The sequence below is a fragment of the Hoplias malabaricus genome, chromosome 13, assembly GCF_029633855.1.
Source record: "Hoplias malabaricus isolate fHopMal1 chromosome 13, fHopMal1.hap1, whole genome shotgun sequence".
Lineage (NCBI taxonomy): Eukaryota > Metazoa > Chordata > Actinopteri > Characiformes > Erythrinidae > Hoplias > Hoplias malabaricus.
In genome coordinates this window covers 38803258-38821800 of record NC_089812.1, presented here as the reverse complement: position 1 = coordinate 38821800, position 18543 = coordinate 38803258, and the positions used below count along the sequence as shown (strand labels likewise).

General features: G+C 42.6%; 1 protein-coding gene across 1 annotated transcript in view; it reads right to left on the bottom strand.

Annotated features, from left to right (window-relative positions):
• The window catches only part of usp43b (ubiquitin specific peptidase 43b), a 175403-nt gene that overhangs the window by 85974 nt on the left and 70886 nt on the right, over positions 1-18543 (bottom strand). The window contains exon 4 of the mRNA XM_066641551.1: positions 130-222. Within this exon, the coding sequence (XP_066497648.1) occupies positions 130-222 (93 nt within the window). The remainder of the gene's footprint in view (positions 1-129; positions 223-18543) is intronic.

Here is an 18543-nt window from a genome sequence, read left to right as displayed (position 1 = left end):
GTAACAATTATCACTGGATGGCTAATGTTACACAGTCAGTAATTGCAGCTGACTTCTCTTCCACTGCTGTCTACTGCTCTTCTGTGTTCATGCTCGATATTTCATCACCTGGATTTGAGCTGTACTCACCGGGTCTGGCGCAGAGGGATGGGAAGAGAGATACAGAGGAAAGGGTCGAAGGTGTGACTCTGCTTAAGGCAATGTGGGCATGTCAGTGATGACCTAAGGGAGTGAAAAGACAATAGAGAAGGGGTGAGGATGCTATACTCAATTCACAACTTGTACAAACGTATACATGCATTTTACAAGACACAGATGTCATTTTATAGTCTCAATAATGACTAAGTTTAATCAAGTGAATGGAATATTTCAAAGTGAATGTGTTTCAATCACAAAGCTCCAGGTTCTTGAGGTTCTAGGTTTGATATTGGCCTCAAGTCAGTGTTGTCAAAGTGTTTGGTGTGTTCTTCCTGTGTCTGGATAGGTTTCCTCCACCAGTTGAAAACCAGACTGCTATGTGAGACCCTGTGATGGCCCAGTGATTTCAGATCAGGCTCTGGACCCACCACGACAATGATGGTGAGAACCTTTTATTTTAATAGAAACGTAACAATTCTGGATGGTACTGTGATACGTTTGTGTACAGCACACTGTAGAGGTTGTGTAACGGAGGAACGCTGTTCTGTTGTAAAGGAAGTGATGTCAGACGGAACAGAGAGGAAGCAGTGCACTACTATTGGAGGTGGGTTACTCCACCCAACAGGAACAGACACACAGCACAGTTTCCATTTAATTGCATCATTCTTACCACTGCCTTTTGTGCGGCTCCATGCCTTATTCCTGGTTCACATGATCGCTTAGGGCTCTTACTTGAATATAACTGTTCTTTTCAGTAATGGACACTGGCACTGAGAGAGAGACCTAAAAGAGGAATGTCTGATTGTGGCACTGGCAGCAAATGAGGTCAAACGCAGCAGCCTTTTCAAAGAGACGGCGGCTCAGAAAGCTTTCTTGTCTCTTTTAAACCCTTCAGGGTCTTAGAGAAATTCAGTTTTTATCTCTGCTCTCTTCAAATACGTGATATTACACAGTTGGTCATTCTCACGGCGCGTTCCCCGACACAAGTCTGCTCAAAGCATGTTTCTGCTTTGATGCCACCGTTCAGTTGAAAATCATTCTCTTAAATCAACCGTAATAGTGAAGCGTTCTTTAAAGTCAGAAGCGCCTTCAGCTGAAAATAAATGAGCACAACATCATCATCAATATTCAGCATCATTACATTTTACTTTTGGAAGTGATTTCCTCCTCAGCCTGCACCTGACAGCCCTGTGGAGAATGAAGATCAGAGAGAGAGAGATAGTGAGAGAGGCTTAAGAAAGCTCTTTTCAGCTCCAGCCAGCTGCCTGCTCCCTCCTACCCCCTCTCTCGTCTACACTTCTCTCTCTCTCTCCCTCCCTCCGTCCCTCTCTGTCGCTTTCTCTCTCAGTGTCAGAGCCGTAGCTTGCCCACAGATGTCTGTTCCTCAAAAGACACCCATCAGCTGTGGCTGCTCTCTGCATACAAACATGGGCGAGTCCCCACTACAGCTGCACAGATGCTGAGCTGCCTGTAAACACCTCATCTGAGTCTAGTGGACCACGTGCACCAGTCGAACCTTCAAAATCCACAACAGACTTCTAAGGTCCTCTTATGCCATGTATAAATATATACACACATACAGGGGTTGGACAATGAAAGTGAAACACCTGGTTTTAGACCACAGTAATTTATTAGTGTGGTGTAGGGCCTCCTTTTGCGGCCGATACAGCGTCAGTTGGTCTTGGGAATGACATACACAAGTCCTGCACAGTGGTCAGAGGGATTTGAAGCCATTCTTCTTGCAGGATAGTGGCCAGGTCTCTACGTGATGCTGGTGGAGGAAAACGTTTCCTGACTCGCTCCTCCAAAACACCCCAAAGTGGCTCAATAATATTTAGATCTGGTGACTGTGCAGGCCATGGGAGATGTTCAACTTCACTTTCATGTTCATCAAACCAGTCTTTCACCAGTCTCGCTGTGTGTATTGGTGCATTGTCGTCCTGATACACGCCACCGCCTTCAGGACACAGTGTTTGAACCATTGGATGCACATGGTCTTACTGGTGCAGTGTGGAGTTAATGAAGATTGTCCACCAGGCTGCTCCAATTTAGCCATGACACCTCCCACGACGTTGATCCGTTCCTATGTTGCGTCGTAAACCGATTTTCGGTGTAAGTCAGAACATACGTACATACAAGCCTGTCTCATCCACGTTGAACACTTGTTCAGCACAGTAACCCCCCTCCCTAATTATCCTAAGCCGCATAACTGTGTATTCTTCCGCTGCGCCGCGCACACCAAACACGAAGTTCACGTTATGTTTACGACGCAAAACCACTTACGTCGAAACAAGGCTTTATACAGTAAATGGGACATGTGTCGTAACCACGAAACATAGTAACTCGGGACTGACGTAACCCGAGGACCTCCTGTACATAATACACACACATTACTGTGTAAAAGTTTTAGGAACCAGAGATTATGAAATTTAAAAAGCTACTCATCTGAGCAAACGAACAACAAATAATGTCCAACATTAGAATAAAACCAAATAACATTATTCCAAAATCCCAAAATACTAACTGTACAGGAGAAGGAAAAAAACCCTTAACTTTCAGTGGAAGTGAATGTAAAAAGATTTAATTTAATTTTGGAGAATTCCTATTGGGTCATTCATCAGGAAATTGTCAGGTGCTGTGTTTAAATGATGTAGTAAACTAAAAATGGACAAATATCTGAGTTTTAATTGGACAGGGAATGTGTGTATATTAGATGGGAATAAAATGAATGAATCCAGTAACAAATGTAGCCTGAGATAGCACCTGCTCCCACTGTGGGGTGATGTTCTAGAAGTCTTTTCCTCTGGTTTGTTGAAGAAGTTTGAGAATAAAAGCCTGCTTTTAGACCACTGTCTTAACAGAAAAACCTCTTTTAAAGCCTTTGGTGTTTTTAAAGTATAAAATAAAATTGAACTGAAGACTAAATTTATAGCTCCCTCCATCAAAGAGGACACTTTCAGTAAGAAAACAAAGCATTATTGAAAGTTACACACAAACAGAACAATAAAAACAGGCCGCTGGTTCTCTCCTCCCCTCCCTTCATTAACAGGTTTTGTCTTTGTTTATTGCCACTGTAGGTTGACATAATTATTACACTTTACTGAATGAGTGGATGTCACTCCGGGGACATTAGGGCCTGATTACCTATGAGCATGCAAATCCACTTTAATCACCACAATGCTTCCCAAGGAGACAATGCACCATTGAATATTCAATAACACTGAGAAACAACACGGAGATACCCTTCATTGTTCTGTTGTCTACCTCTAGAAGAACTGTAAGAGCAATCATTCATAAAACTCTCACCCTGGGGTGGATCTCAAATCTCTTATTGATGTCTCCTTGATTCCTGTGTCCTCTGTCCCTTAGCCCTTGCGCCTGAAGGCGGTTGAAATCACTGAACTTTTTAAAGACACATTTCTTTAAACATGGCCAAAGGAATAAGGAGAGAAGGATAGAGGAGGTATCTAGCGTGACGGGTCCTACACAGACGACTGCAGCACATGACACAGGTCAGGGTCAAAGGGCACTGTAAAATCTTTGGTAAACACAAGCTGATTTTCTTCTTCTCCTGAAAAAGAAAGCTAAGACACAAAGAAGAGAGACAAGGGATGGAATCAAGGATGGTATTTGACATCCAGTCCATGTAAATCTTCAATATAACTTTACTGCACCAAAATGACTGACCCCAGCTGTGGCCCCACCCACATTCTGCTTATACTACAGGGTGGGCCATTTATATGGATACACCTTAATAAAATGGGAGTGGTTGGTGATATTAACTTCCTGTTTGTGGCACATTAGTATATGGGAGGGGGGACACTTTTCAAGATGGGTGGTGAGCATGGCGGCCGTTTTGAAGTCGGTCATTTTGGAATATATGGAATATAAATTCCAGGCATTGTGATATTTGGGTCCTATGTTGCTATAGGAGGGCGCTACAGTGGTGCTGCAGGTAGTGTCGCTGTCGTCGTTTTTCTTTGGTGTGATTATTTTGTTAATGTACTTGTACAAACTGGATACCTTCTATAGAGTCTCCAGATTGGTGCTTTCCCCCGCTGCTACGCTGCTGTACTGCCGACCGAGTGTGGTTTTTATCCTCGCTGCTACTTTGCTGTACACGCCGGCCCAGTGTGGCCGCTATCTCCGCTGCAATGCCGACCGACTGGGCTTGCCTTCCTCGCTGCTACTCTGCTCTATGCGCCAGTACAGTGCGGCTGCTATCTCAGATGCTACTCTGTTACACACGCTGGCCGAGTGTTGCTGCTACCTCTGCTGTACTCTGTGTTTGCTCCGTTTGTCTTTCACTACCTCCCCGTAGACTGGTGAATAGCTGGATAGCTAGCTCGTTTACTAATGGCTTCTGAACTTTAGCTCACCAGTCTCTTCGACTCAGGGAGGAGACGTGGCTACGATAGCCTTGTGGCAAATTAGGAAAATTTTTCAAACAATAAAGATAAGTAGTTAATATGTCTGACGTAAATAACACGGTGAATTCACTACATTTAATACAGAGCCATACTGTATTTCTGTCAAGGTCACATGGTTGGAAGATGAGTCAGGGGCTTTTCTCTAACATCACTAACTGAAGTTACTCAATCGATTCTCCAAACCTCCGCACAGCAAGGTTCAACTGTGTGATGAACAAGGATGTGGGGAATTTCAAGACTGCATGCTGCTGTACAGGCCTCAGAGCAGCTGAGGGACTGATCAAGACCCTGTGAACTGTGTACTGCAGAGTGATGAACAGGAATTCGGGTCCAACTGGACCCACAAGACCCTTTCTTTTTCTCCGGCCCCCTCCCCTTTGCTATTGACGTGTACTGATCTGGCCAGTGTTGTCATGTCTTTAGCAATTAAGCTGCCTTTTGGCTAAACTCTATTTTACCTTCTGCAACTACATAGTACTCCAAGGTTTCAAGTTTCAAGTTTATTTGTCATTTGCACAAGACGTCAGGACGTTTACGCATTGAAATGTTTGTGGTGATTCACAGGTAATCACTCTACAGTAGGGTAGTGCTAATATATTCAAAATAACCAGAAAATATCATAAATGTAACAAAATATACACTAATTATGCACAGAATAGACACAGAGAGAGGGTGTAGGTTCTCTTGCTATGTTGCTATGCTAAAGAAAACAGAGTACATTTAAGCGTAGTATAAAGTGACTGAAGTACAAAGTGACAAAGTGATATTGTCCAATTGCACTGAAATGATATATTAAATATATAAAGTAGCAGCATGAAGTGGTGTTGGGGGAGGGACTAACAGCTTGTTGAGAAGTTAATTCTGTCCTGGATGCTGCAGAATCTCCTGCCTGATGGCAATATGGAGAACAGTCTGTGTGCTGGATGACTGCTGTCCAACCGGATCTTTTGGATTGTCCTCAAAGGAAAGGAAGTCGCAGACAGCTATATAACTATTACACTGGTCACAAAGAATATTCAAAGTTTGTGGACAGAATATCACAAGTGTTTTTATCATAAATGTGCAAATGTCACAGACCAATTTCTATTTCTCAAATTTTAAGCCCCATTGAACATGACATTACAGTGGAACCTCTACTAACGAACTTTCCAAGATACGAACCGGGCATTTGAATATTTTTTGCCTCCACCAACGAACCACGACTCTAGAAACGAACCCGAGCCTCCTCCGAGCCGGAGCTGGAAATGTCCACTGACCCCAATAGGCGAGTCTCCCAGCGCCCCCAGACTTGAGTGAGCTTTTAAGATTAGCACATTGTAGCTTTAGCAATTTAGCATTAGTGTAAATAGCAGACATCAAAATTCGTGCTAAGTTAAGCCGTATCTACGCTTCGTCTCCCCACATTCACCGCCTACTCTCCGTTACTGCCCGGTTCGTATCTTGGAAAGTTCGTTAGTAGAGGTTCCACTGTGATATATAGTTTTTTTCTCTTTAACCCTCCGGGCAGTTTTCAGTTTATTCAGTTTCTCAGGTTTTTTTTTTATCTCAGTTTTTGAATATCATCTTAAGTTTGTCTTTAAATGGGCTTGATCCTCGTATGTTTCATGTCAACGTGTTCTGAACACTGCCAGCGCTGTCTGTAACGTGGCCTCGTTTAAACCCGCGCAATGCTAACACAGATCAAGTGGAACTAAAGGTGAAAAACTGAAACCTGACTTTTAGAATTTCTTCATGAAATTCACGTCTTTTGAAGAAAAAACCTCTACTCCTGACCGTCCACTCGTCAGATTCTCACACGAATTACACACAGTGTGATGAGACAAATGACAAGCATCTCGTGTTCCTCAACCCCTCTTCATTTCATTAAGACAACACTATCCCTCACATGATAATGCAGCAAAGAAGTCACTGTGATGAACGTTGGGAAACAAAACATGAATTACACCTTCTCAAATAGATCTAGCACCTCTTCATTTTCAGTTTGGTGTAAACAATTATAAGACAAGAAGCTCAACGGCTAAATTACAGCCTTCATGTGATTGTGGGGATGAGATTGCACCATGCACTGACTGACCTGTTACATCACACTCCTTGTGACGCGAGTGTGTCCAGTAAATGTGTGTGTGTGTGTGTGTGTGTGTGTGTGAGTGAAAGAAATAAGGTCAGCTGTCTGGACACACCACACATAATCTTTGGGCTGATCTCAGCAGCTGGAGGTGATGAGAAAAGATCAGTTTTGAAAAAACACGTCAACTGACTGAAAACTAAACCCCCAATTCACTCCGTTCTGAGCTGACGGATGACAGCGAAAATCACATGAATGCTGTCTGATATTTATAAAGATGTCTACCAACTTAATGACTGTTTAGTGGAGATGCTGCAAAGGCAAACAAGAACCGATCGACACGTTCAAAGACTTGAATTATTGTGTCTACGACACTCAAACTCAGTGTCAGAAAAAAGTACAGATATCTTTCTTGATCATGACATGTCCTTTACACCCGACTGTAATGTGCTTAGTTTTGTGTTCTGTATTGTTTCTTGTTTGTGCTCCCCTTGTCATGTGACTTAAAGCCTTGAGTTTAGTCTTCTCATTTAGCTTTCTGTGTTTAACCTTGCTCTGTGTTTAGCCCCTTTGTTCTGTATGGTCCTTGTTTAATGCTTAGCCGTGTTTAATGTTTAGAGCCTTGTTTACCGTTTAGCATTTAGCCTTGTTTAGTGTTTAGCATTTAGCCTTGTTTAGCATTTAGTATTTAGGCTTGTTTAGCATTTAGCCTTGTTTAGCATTTAGTATTTAGGCTTGTTTAGCATTTAGCCTTGTTTAGTGTTAGCCCCTTCTTTGTTTGGTTCTTGTTTGGTCTCCTAGTCCTTGTGTTTAGCTTCCCTCTGTCTAGTTTCCTTTTGGTTATTGTTAATAAAGTCTTTTGCACTTACCTCCTTCCCTCACTCCTTGACCACTCCTACACACAACCCCCATTGTTACACCGACACTTATTCCCATAACTTCTCATACAACAATCAAAATCAAATGACATCAATCAAAAACAAAACGAGTAACCAAATATAATATACATTAAAACAAGTTATATAATGCTATTGCTAGTAATTTTAACAATGGTAATGACAGTAAAATCATGGTGAGTGTGCAGTTTTATAAATGCAATAAGCCATTCGAGACTGTGAAGGATGTTTGAGGCATCTGCTATACCCTTCCCTATGATAAAACTGCAGTAATGCAGAGCCAGTGGATTCTACTGGATATTTATAGTTATGTTTTAATATTATTATTATTGCCAAATCATTTTTCTTTGAGCTATCCACCAAAATAGCTACAGTTATATACTGTCCATTTGAAATGCAGAGATTTTCTCAAATCAAACTTAAATCATTTCGATTATAAAGGGTGGGCCATTGATATGGATACACCTTAATAAAATGGGAATGGTTGATGATATTAACTTCCTGTTTGTGGCACATTAGTATATGGGAGGGGGGAAACTTTTCAAGATGGGTGGAGACCATGGCGGCCATTTTGAAGTCGGCAATTTTGGATCTAACTTTTGTTTTTTTCAATGGGAAGATGGTCATGTGACACATCAAACTTATTGTGATTTTCACAAAAAAAAAACAATGGTGTGCTTTTAACGTAACTTTATTCTTTCATGAGTTATTTACAAGTTTCTGACCACTTATAAAATGTGTTCCAAGTGCTGCCCATTGTGTTGATTGTCAATGCAACCCTCTTCTCCCACTCTTCACACACTGATAGCAACACCGCAGGAGAAATGCTAGCACCGGCTTCCAGTGTCCGTAGTTTCAGGTGCTGCACGTCTCGTATCTTCACAGCATAGACAACTGCCTTCAGATGACCCCAAAGATAAAAGTCTAAGGGGTCAGATCGGGAGATCTTGGGGCCATTCAAATGGCCCACGACGACCAATCCACTTTCCAGGAAACTGTTCATCTAGGAATGCTCGGACCTGACACCCATAATGTGGTGGTGCACCATCTTACTGGAAAAACTCAGGGAACGTGCCAGCTTCAGTGCATAAAGAGGAAAACACATCATCGTGTAGCAATTTCACATCCAGTGGCCTTGAGGTTTCCACTGATGAAGAATGGTCCCACTATCTTTGTACCCCATACACCACACCATACCGTCAAGACGTGCAGCACCTGAAACTACGGACACTGAAAGCCTGTGCTAGCATTTCTCCTGTGGTGTTGCTATTAGTGTGTGAAGAGTGGGAGAAGAGGGTTGCATTGACAATCAACACAATGGGGCAGCACTTTGAACACATTTTATAAGTGGTCAGAAACTTGTAAATAACTCGTGAAAGAATAAAGTTTGATGTGTCACATGACCCTCTTCCCATTGAACAAACAAAAGTTGGATCCAAAATGGCCGACTTCAAAATGGCCGCCATGGTCACCACCCATCTTGAAAAGTTTTTCCCCTCCCATATACTAATGTGCCACAAACAGGAAGTTAATATCACCAACCATTCCCATTTTATTAAGGTGTATCCACATAAATGACCCACCCTGTACATTCAGACTGAGGTGTTTATATGTACACTCCACTCACCAATCTGATTAGAAACCGTAGTTTGTTTGCTTGTTACAAGTAATCCGAGCCAAAATGATGAACATGCACAGAGGACCACTTAGTATATTAGTATACACATTACTGACAAGCACATGCAGTCAGACCTGCAGGGCACCCTGGCCCTTTAAGAGAGAGAGAGAGAGAGAGAGAGAGAGAGAGAGAGAGAGAGAGAAAATAAAGTTATAAAGCTTCATTTGGCCTCAATGGCTCAAACCCCCTTCACAGTAAAGACTGGTGGAAGAGAGGAGCACTGAAGGAATTGATGAAAGATTATTTTGACCGCATTCACACACATTCAGTAATGTGCTGCTGTTGCCTTGTACGAGCTCAGCTCACGCTCAGGATGTATATAAACTGATTGGGTGTGTGTGATCAGACACGTGTTTACATGGCTATTAATCGGAATGAGTTCAGTCGGACTATTTTATCCGATTGAGGTGTGTACACCGACGTTAAAAGTGAGTTTCTTGGTTTCATTGCTCCATCTACTTCAGTAAAAAAAGAACACACTTGTTTTCACAAGACATTGTAAGATCAGTGCAAAAACCTTTTTTTGGATGGATTCATCTTTTCTTTTTTGTGTAAAACTTAATTTTTGAGAAGTTCTGTGCTCAGTTCCTAATCTTATTGAAACAACTCATGAAAAATGGTGGAGTTGGAAGAAATAAAATACATTTGTTGATAATAGTGTGAAAGAACAAATCCTTTTCCCTTTATTTCAAACAAACAGGGAGCTGTAAATGCCCAGAGGGGCAAGATGTTTATAACTTTCTTCCAGACTGGCACAGATACACAACACATTACAGCATCTGCAAACCTGAAACATTTAGTGTGTGTACTGTCTGCAACTGTCACAAAGTATTTGACCGCCGTCACAAATGTGTGTGTTCTAACTGTCATGAGGAAACCCTTCTCTCTGAAATGATAAAGGTTACATTAACACAGCTGTACAGAAACTACCTTCTATACTCTGAGAGAGAGAGAGAGAGAGTGAGAGCCAAACAGATGGACAGAGAGAGAGAGAAAGAAAAAGAATTAGACAAAGACAGAAAGAAGCAGAAGGAAGAGACGCCATTAAAGAGTGATGCATATATAGAGTCAGCAAGTGAGAGATAGAGGCAACCAATGAGTGCAACAGAAGGAAGGAGTGAGAGAGAAAGAGAATAAAAAGAGTAAGAGAGAGATACAGACAGTATACAGTGAAATAACAAAAGTCAGGTAACAAGAATGAAGCAGAGAGACATAAATAAAAAGAGTTGTGTATGGATCCCTAGAGTCATGCCGCTCTAGAAAAACATCTCCTCCATGTTTCATTAAACTCCGCTGTTAACGTCACCCAGTTAATCACTGTCAGTGCTGTCACGGCTCAATGTGTCTCAATCAGTGAACTCGCTATGTCTCTCTAGCATTCCCTCAGTAACAGCAGCCTCAGCGGTAGCTCACTGCTCTTATAGGAAAGTGCTCCCTGTGATTCTGAAGTGATGCCATAGAACGTTCACTTCGGGTTCCTCTAGAACGTTGAACTCGCTTATACATACACATTCACTCACCTACTTGTCTCTCACTCAAACACATACTCCATCAATCACTCACTCGTTAACATACTCACTCATTCACATTTAATATATATGCCCTGTTCTGTCTTTCTCATGAGTGACAATATGTCCTTGTTTTCCCTTTGAACCACCGGGTGACCGTCTGTGAGGAGTGTGGTGTGTTCTCCCTGTGTCTGCGTGGGTTTCCTCCGGGTGACTGTCTGTGAGGAGTGTGGTGTGTTCTCCCTGTGTCTGTGTGGGTTTCCTCCGGGTGACTGTCTGTGAGGAGTGTGGTGTGTTCTCCCTGTGTCTGCGTGGGTTTCCTCCGGGTGACTGTCTGTGAGGAGTGTGGTGTGTTCTCCCTGTGTCTGCGTGGGTTTCCTCCGGGTGCTCCGGTTTCCTCCCACAGTCCAAAAACACATGTTGATAGGTGGATTGGTGACTCAAAAGTATATGAGTGAATGTGTGTGTGTGTGTGTGTGTGTTGCCCTGTGAAGGACTGGTGCCCCCTCCAGGGTGTATTCCCGCCTTGCACCCAATGATTCCAGGTAGGCTCTGGACCCACTGCGAACTTGAATTGAATAAGGGTTACAGATAATGAATGAATGAATGAATGAATAACTCCTGGAGATTAAGTTGGGCGTTTGAAATCAACACCATTTTAAAATCTACATTAATATAGAATAAGCTACAGTCATGTTCCTAACAAGTCAAGTACAGTCAAGTACTAAATGTATCCTTGAGGTTACCACCACAGTGAAGTTTTTTTCTGACAGTGTGCTTTACAGTGTGTTATACACAGCCAGAAACAACACACAACTCTTATTGGGATCTGTAAATAACTCATGATGATGTAGGATGATTTAAACATGCTCTGAACAATGATAATAATTGGCATTGAAATTTCCACTATTTGTTACCTACTATAACTTTATTGTTTCAGTGCCAGATTGCCTTGGCTCCTTGACCTCATCTGAGATATGAGCTAAAATATCAATGAAAAAATTTCACCAAACTAGTGCCTTAAAGTAATTCAGTCTGAAGTTCTTTGGTTTCCAAGACTTTTGGTTTCTTCTGATTGAATGACAAAAAACATCAAGGTGGAACAAGAAAATGAGGCATAGGAGAGTTCACTGATGTTATTTTCTTTTCGGAGCGATCTGAGGAACGTGGCGTGATGTATGACGATTTTTGCAGTGTTTTTAGAGCTGTGTGTAGATTTTCATTAACTCTTAACGCTATAATTCTACAATTTATAGGCAATTAGTTTAAAGTTTAATGTCTCAGTTGAATTCAAAAAGAAACTTAAATATCAAACAGTTCTAAGAGAAACATTCTTTATATTTCTATTAAAATAAACAGACATCAAGTGATGCTTTACAAAAACGACATCAAACACACGTCATAATCATGAAGACTCCGTTACATTTACATAATCATTGTCACGCCTTCGTCCTGTCAGTCTGTTGTCCCGGCCATGTGCTTTATTTGCACATGGCTCTGTTTTGTTTATGTTCAAGTCTCCGCCTTTGTTCCGCCTCCTCGTCCGTGTCATGTGTTAACCCGTCCTCCTTGTTATCTGTCCAGGTGTTCAATCCGCCCCTCGTTCCTGACAATCATACTGAAATATTAACTACACACAAACACCAAAAAAGCTGAGACACTGGGCACAACTGGGAAAAAATATATTTTACTGAAAATAGTACAAAGCCAACATTTCATAGTTTGAAACTGGCCATGTTCACCACTGTGCTGCATCACCTCTACTTTTCAGAACACTGTGTATACGTTTGGGAACTGAGGAGACAACATCCTGTAGTTTTGAAAGTATAATGTTTTCCTATTGTAGCTTGTTATATTTAAGCAACAGCTCAGTCAGTGTTTTTCATTTCCTTTAATGTGTATCTTGGGGTACTTAAATAAACCAAGTCTAAATGTTCAGATGAAAAAAAAGTACTTTAAATGAAGTACTCTCCCAAACATAACTGATGTAAAGCATACCGTTAGACATTATTTTAAGGTGGAATGGGAAGGTCTCCCTTAAGGTACTTAAAGGTGAGGTTCAGAATTGTAATGAACAAACACTTTTTATAATATTCAGAAGAAGATTCCTCACCATTTGCTAGCTCTCCGCTGTTTACATGCTCAAAAACCTGTCTAATGTGTTTACAAAGCCCTGGTGTGAGTAAACGAGTAAATAAACAGACTCAGTCCAGTATGCTAGGCTTTCTCTCTCTCTCTCTCTGCTCATGGCACAGAAAAGGCATCTGTCATTCTTTTAGGCAACAGAGAGGCTCCAAACATTCAAAACCATGAATCGAGATGAATATGTTACCGTATTTCTATTGTGTTTCCCCACAATATTAGACGTCCCCTTTAAATGAAGAAAGCCCAGAGGTTGGGAAGACCTTATCGTCTTCTTACTGTTTGACATTTTTCTTTGCTCATTAAATGATGCTGCAGTTTAATTTTGGCACCTGCACCATTTAAGATGGAATGGGCAAATCAGAACCAACACTTTCAAATAGGAAACATTTAATGTTAAGGAATGCCACAGGACATAATAAAGAGTAACTTGAAATGCAAAGTTTTTCTCTTTCTTTCTTTTTTATCTAGTCTGCTTCCTTAATAACTAGGGGTGATTTTTTTTTGTTTTTACAGATACCGATATTCATTCATTCATTCATTCATTATCTGTAACCCTTATTCAGTTCAGGGTGACAGTGGGTCCAGAGCCTACCTGGAATCATTGGGCGCAAGGCAGGAATACACCCTGGAGGGGGCACCAGTCCTTCACAGGGCAACACACACATACATTTACTCACACATACGGACACTTTTTAGTCACCAATCCACCTACCAACTCCTCACAGACAGTCACCCGGAGGAAACCCACACAGACACAGAGAGAACATACCACACTCCTCACAGACAGTCACCTGGAGGAAACCCACGCAGACACAGGGAGAACACACCACACTCCTCACAGGCAGTCACCCGGAGGAAACCCACGCAGACACAGGGAGAACACACCACACTCCTCACAGACAGTCACCCGGAGGAAACCCACGCAGACACAGGGAGAACACACCACACTCCTCACAGACAGTCACCCGGAGGAAACCCACGCAGACACAGGGAGAACACATAACACTCCTCACAGACAGTCACCCGGAGGAAACCCACGCAGACACAGGGAGAACACACCACACTCCTCACAGACAATCACCCGGAGGAAACCCACGCAGACACAGGGAGAACACACCACACTCCTCACAGACAGTCACCTGGAGCGGGGCACGAACCCACAACCTCCAGGTCCCTGGAGCTGTGTGACTGTGACACCAACCTGCTGCGCCACTGTGCCGCCTAGATACCGATATTAATAACCAATGATTTGATGTTTTTGTAATTAAAGCAAATTCACATTGGACTAATGCAAAAAAAAAAAAGTATTGGACAAGCCTTTTCTTCAGTATTTCTACATTTCTGTACTTTATCATTAATCTTTTATCAAAAAATTTGCTGCTGGTTCCACATGAATGGTTTCTAGAGGGGCGCTAATTAGCGAAGCACCTGTTTTGTTTTGGAGACTGAGAGAGAGAGTGGCGTGAAGTGGCTTCGAGCGACGCTAGGGAGAGAGAGTGAGTGTTAGAGTGAGTGTTTATAATCGTTCATCCTCGTGTTTCAGTAATAAATTCAGACGCTGAATGACTTTATATATAAATTCATGTGGTTTATATACGAAGGGCTCCTGCATTGTGGTGTTTGAGAGTATCGAGTATCTTTCTGTCGTTTAACCTGCTGTGTCTGTGTGTGTTTACATCGCCGTCTTAATCCCAGAAACGGTTCTCTGCAGAAACTGTGAAAAATATCCATGCGGCAGACATTAGTTGTGTATTTACAGGAGTTAGCGCATACACGCAATCACAAAAAAGGCAACATATCAGTTTCCAATATTCCAATATTGAACCAATCATATCATATCAGCAAATAATATATTGGCTGCCGATATATCGTGCATCACTATTAATAACCTCATTTATTACAGCAGCGTATTTTATTTAGCTAAAGAATGCGGTGATGTAGTTTGTCTAATATAAACAGAAAAATATCACACTTCAGACACCGTTTATTGAACCTGTAATTAACCCAATGAATAATAAACAGGTATTCATTCCAGTTCCATTCAGAATGTGTTTGAATGTGCGCTCAGTAATTGGTGCATCCAACAGTAAACACTGACAGTAAACACCCACTCTGGGGACAGATCTTAATGAGCTAAGGGGGCAAGATAGCTAATGATAATTAATTGAATTTTCATTATCACAGTGTGAATAATGTCAGTACAGTTACTAATTACAGATTGATGAATGTAGTGGAACGCACACTAAAGCATGAAGTATATTTCCAGTCTCTTAATTCTGAAACTATCACAGATAACGACACTTTTCTTTTTAAAAGACGGCTGGACTCTCCGAGGTGTTTAATGGCACACAGTGGAAGCAGAAGGGACTTTCCTGCGAAGCCCAGTTTAGTCGTGCAGCACAAATATATCACAGAGTTTGGGCTCTGATACAACGTATGGCTTCCAACTTTGAATTTATTCAGATGGGCAATTAATTGTTGACAGCTTTGCTCAATTTGTGTTGTTACTTTCCCAGAAAAAAAGTATCAAACTTAATGCGAAAGTCATTTGCATTGAATTACAAGTATGGTTTTTTTTTTTGCTAATTCATATCATCTACACACTCCTAGAAAACGGGTACGGTAGAGGTACATTACTGGTCAGTGTAAATGTACCTGTGAAGGTACAGCAGTGGTGTTAAAGTCCAGTTGTGCTCATTAAAGGTACATTGCATTCTCTTCTCCAGAAGGAGAGGTGAACATTTGTAATATTTCATTATAGAACTGTGAAAAATAAAATAATGTAATAAAACTCCTGGAGACGGGGCGTATGAAATCAACACAAGTTTTAAATCTACAATTATAAAACAATAAGGTGCAATTATGTTCCCTATAGTTACCTTTGAGTGTAGCACCACAGACCACAGTTTTTCTGACAGTGCAGTTCATATTTTCCTGTTTCTTTTTGCCTATTTTAACATTCATTCATTCATTTTCTGTAACCCTTATCCAGTTCAGGGTCACGGTGGGTCCAGAGCCTACCTGGAATCATTGGGCGCAAGGTGGGAATACACCCTGGAGGGGGCGCCAGTCCTTCACAGGGCAACACACACTCACACATTCACTCACACACTTTTTGAGTCGCAAATCCACCTACCAACGTGTGTTTTTGGACTGTGGGAGGATACCGGAGCACTCGGAGGAAACCCACACGGACACAGGGAGAACACACCACACTCCTCACAGACAGTCACCCTGAGGTAACCCACGTAGACACAGGGAGAACACACCACACTCCTCACAGACAGGAATCGAACCCACAACCTCCAGGTCCCTGGAGCTGTGTGACTGCGACAATTCCTGCTGCGCCACCCCTATTTTAACACATTGGAAAAAAATCTAAAACATAAAATATAACTTTGCACATGCGTTCTTGTAAAACAGTAAACAAAGACTAACTGTCCATAAATATTTCCAATATTATGTTGCTTTTTTATGTTCTTTAAAAAAAACAAAACAATAAAATAATGAATCAGACCAGGGAATGCCAACACTTCTGAATGCAGCTGCATGCTCCACTCCTGCGGTGGGTAGAGCTCGAGTGCTCTTGCTTTCAAAAGAGGGCAGCTTGCTGCTGGAATGTGGAGCTGGCAGTCTGCTTCAATATAGTTGGGATAAAGGAAAAAACTTTAATATCAAAACACTTTTCTGAGTCTGCTGAGGTCTAAAATAGAACTCAGTTTCCCAACTTTGGTCTTAGGGGTGTTTTAACACCGGAATTGTTCTGAAAATCTTGGAATCCGTGTTTTTATACCAACGTGAGTTAAGAAAGGGCAGTTTGGCATGTTGTGATTGTGTGTAAGTGTCTGTGTGACGTGTGGCTGGAGGGTAGGTGTTCCTTGTTCTCAGCGCTGAGGCCAGGCACATTCTGCTCTCTGTTGCCTGTGCCCTTGTTAGGATGAAATAAAGGGCACCCTTGAACAGCAATGGCTAAGACTCCCATCTCACTTCTCTGGGGCCTGCTACAGTATAAAATTATACACCTTCAAGCATATCTCAAATGTTAAATAGAGATGTGGGGGAGCAGGTAGGTGTCGCAGTCACAGCTCCAGGGACCTGGAGGTTGTGGGTTCGATTCCTGCTCCGGGGGACTATCTGTGAGGAGTGTGGTGTGTTCTCCCTGTGTCTGTGTGGGTTTCCTCCAGGTGACTGTCTGTGAGGAGTGTGGTGTGTTCTCCCTGTGTCTGCGTGGGTTTCCTCCGGGTGACTGTCTGTGAGGAGTGTGGTGTGTTCTCCCTGTGTCTGCATGGGTTTCCTCCGGATGACTGTCTGTGAGGAGTGTGGTGAGTTCTCCCTGTGTCTGCGTGGGTTTCCTCCGGGTGACTGTCTGTGAGGAGTGTGGTGTGTTCTCCCTGTGTCTGCGTGGGTTTCCTCCGGGTGACTGTCTGTGAGAAGTGTGGTGTGTTCTTCCTGTGTCTGCGTGGGTTTCCTCCGGGTGACTGTCTGTGAGGAGTGTGGTGTGTTCTCTCTGTGTCTGCGTGGGTTTCCTCCGGGTGACTGTCTGTGAGGAGTGTGGTGTGTCCTCCCTGTGTCTGCATGGGTTTCCTCCGGGTGACTGTCTGTGAGAAGTGTGGTGTGTTCTCTCTGTGTCTGCGTGGGTTTCCTCTGGGTGACTGTCTGTGAGGAGTGTGGTGTGTTCTCCCTGTGTCTGCATGGGTTTCCTCCGGATGACTGTCTGTGAGGAGTGTGGTGAGTTCTCCCTGTGTCTGCGTGGGTTTCCTCCGGGTGACTGTCTGTGAGGAGTGTGGTGTGTTCTCCCTGTGTCTGCGTGGGTTTCCTCCGGGTGACTGTCTGTGAGGAGTGTGGTGTGTTCTCCCTGTGTCTGCATGGGTTTCCTCTGGATGACTGTCTGTGAGGAGTGTGGTGTGTTCTCCCTGTGTCTGCGTGGGTTTCCTCCGGGTGACTGTCTGTGAGGAGTGTGGTGTGTTCTCCCTGTGTCTGCGTGGGTTTCCTCCGGGTGACTGTCTGTGAGGAGTGTGGTGTGTTCTCCCTGTGTCTGCGTGGGTTTCCTCCGGGTGACTGTCTACGAGGAGTTGGTGTGTTCTCCAAACAATTGGATCACCATCTTTTATATCGCTGTTTTTCTATTTTTGAGACACCTTGTATATCAGCTCAAAATAGCAAAAAAAAAAAAAAAAAACCAACTCGTAAGAGATGATATTATAAGGATAAAGCAAAGAAGCTAGTGTTGACATCAAAGAAATCTACAGCCCAGTGAAGATCTTAAAGTCATGACGGTGAGATTAAGAGCATCACTCACCAACTGATCCAACGCCTAGTCCGCCATCTCATGCGTTCACCTTTGTTTTTCCCTTTCACGTGTTGTGAATAAAAAACACGAACAGCGAAGGAGTGAATAGTGAGATTCCAATTCCGTGAGGTGTCAGGGGTCTCACAAAAATATATTCAGTTCACTCTACTCTGAGTGTCACGCTTGCTCTATTGGCACCACTTCCTCTGACATGTTGCCCTAACAAGACAGTCTAGCTGTCAAACCCTATAGCAGATACAAAGCCAAGCTGCCTCCTCACACACCATGTCACCGTCCACTGTAGGTAGCCATTAATCTTCGTACACTTGTAGATAAATTACCAGGGGTTCAAGACATGTCAAGGCAGATTGCTGACCTCTTTGTGTCAGTGTG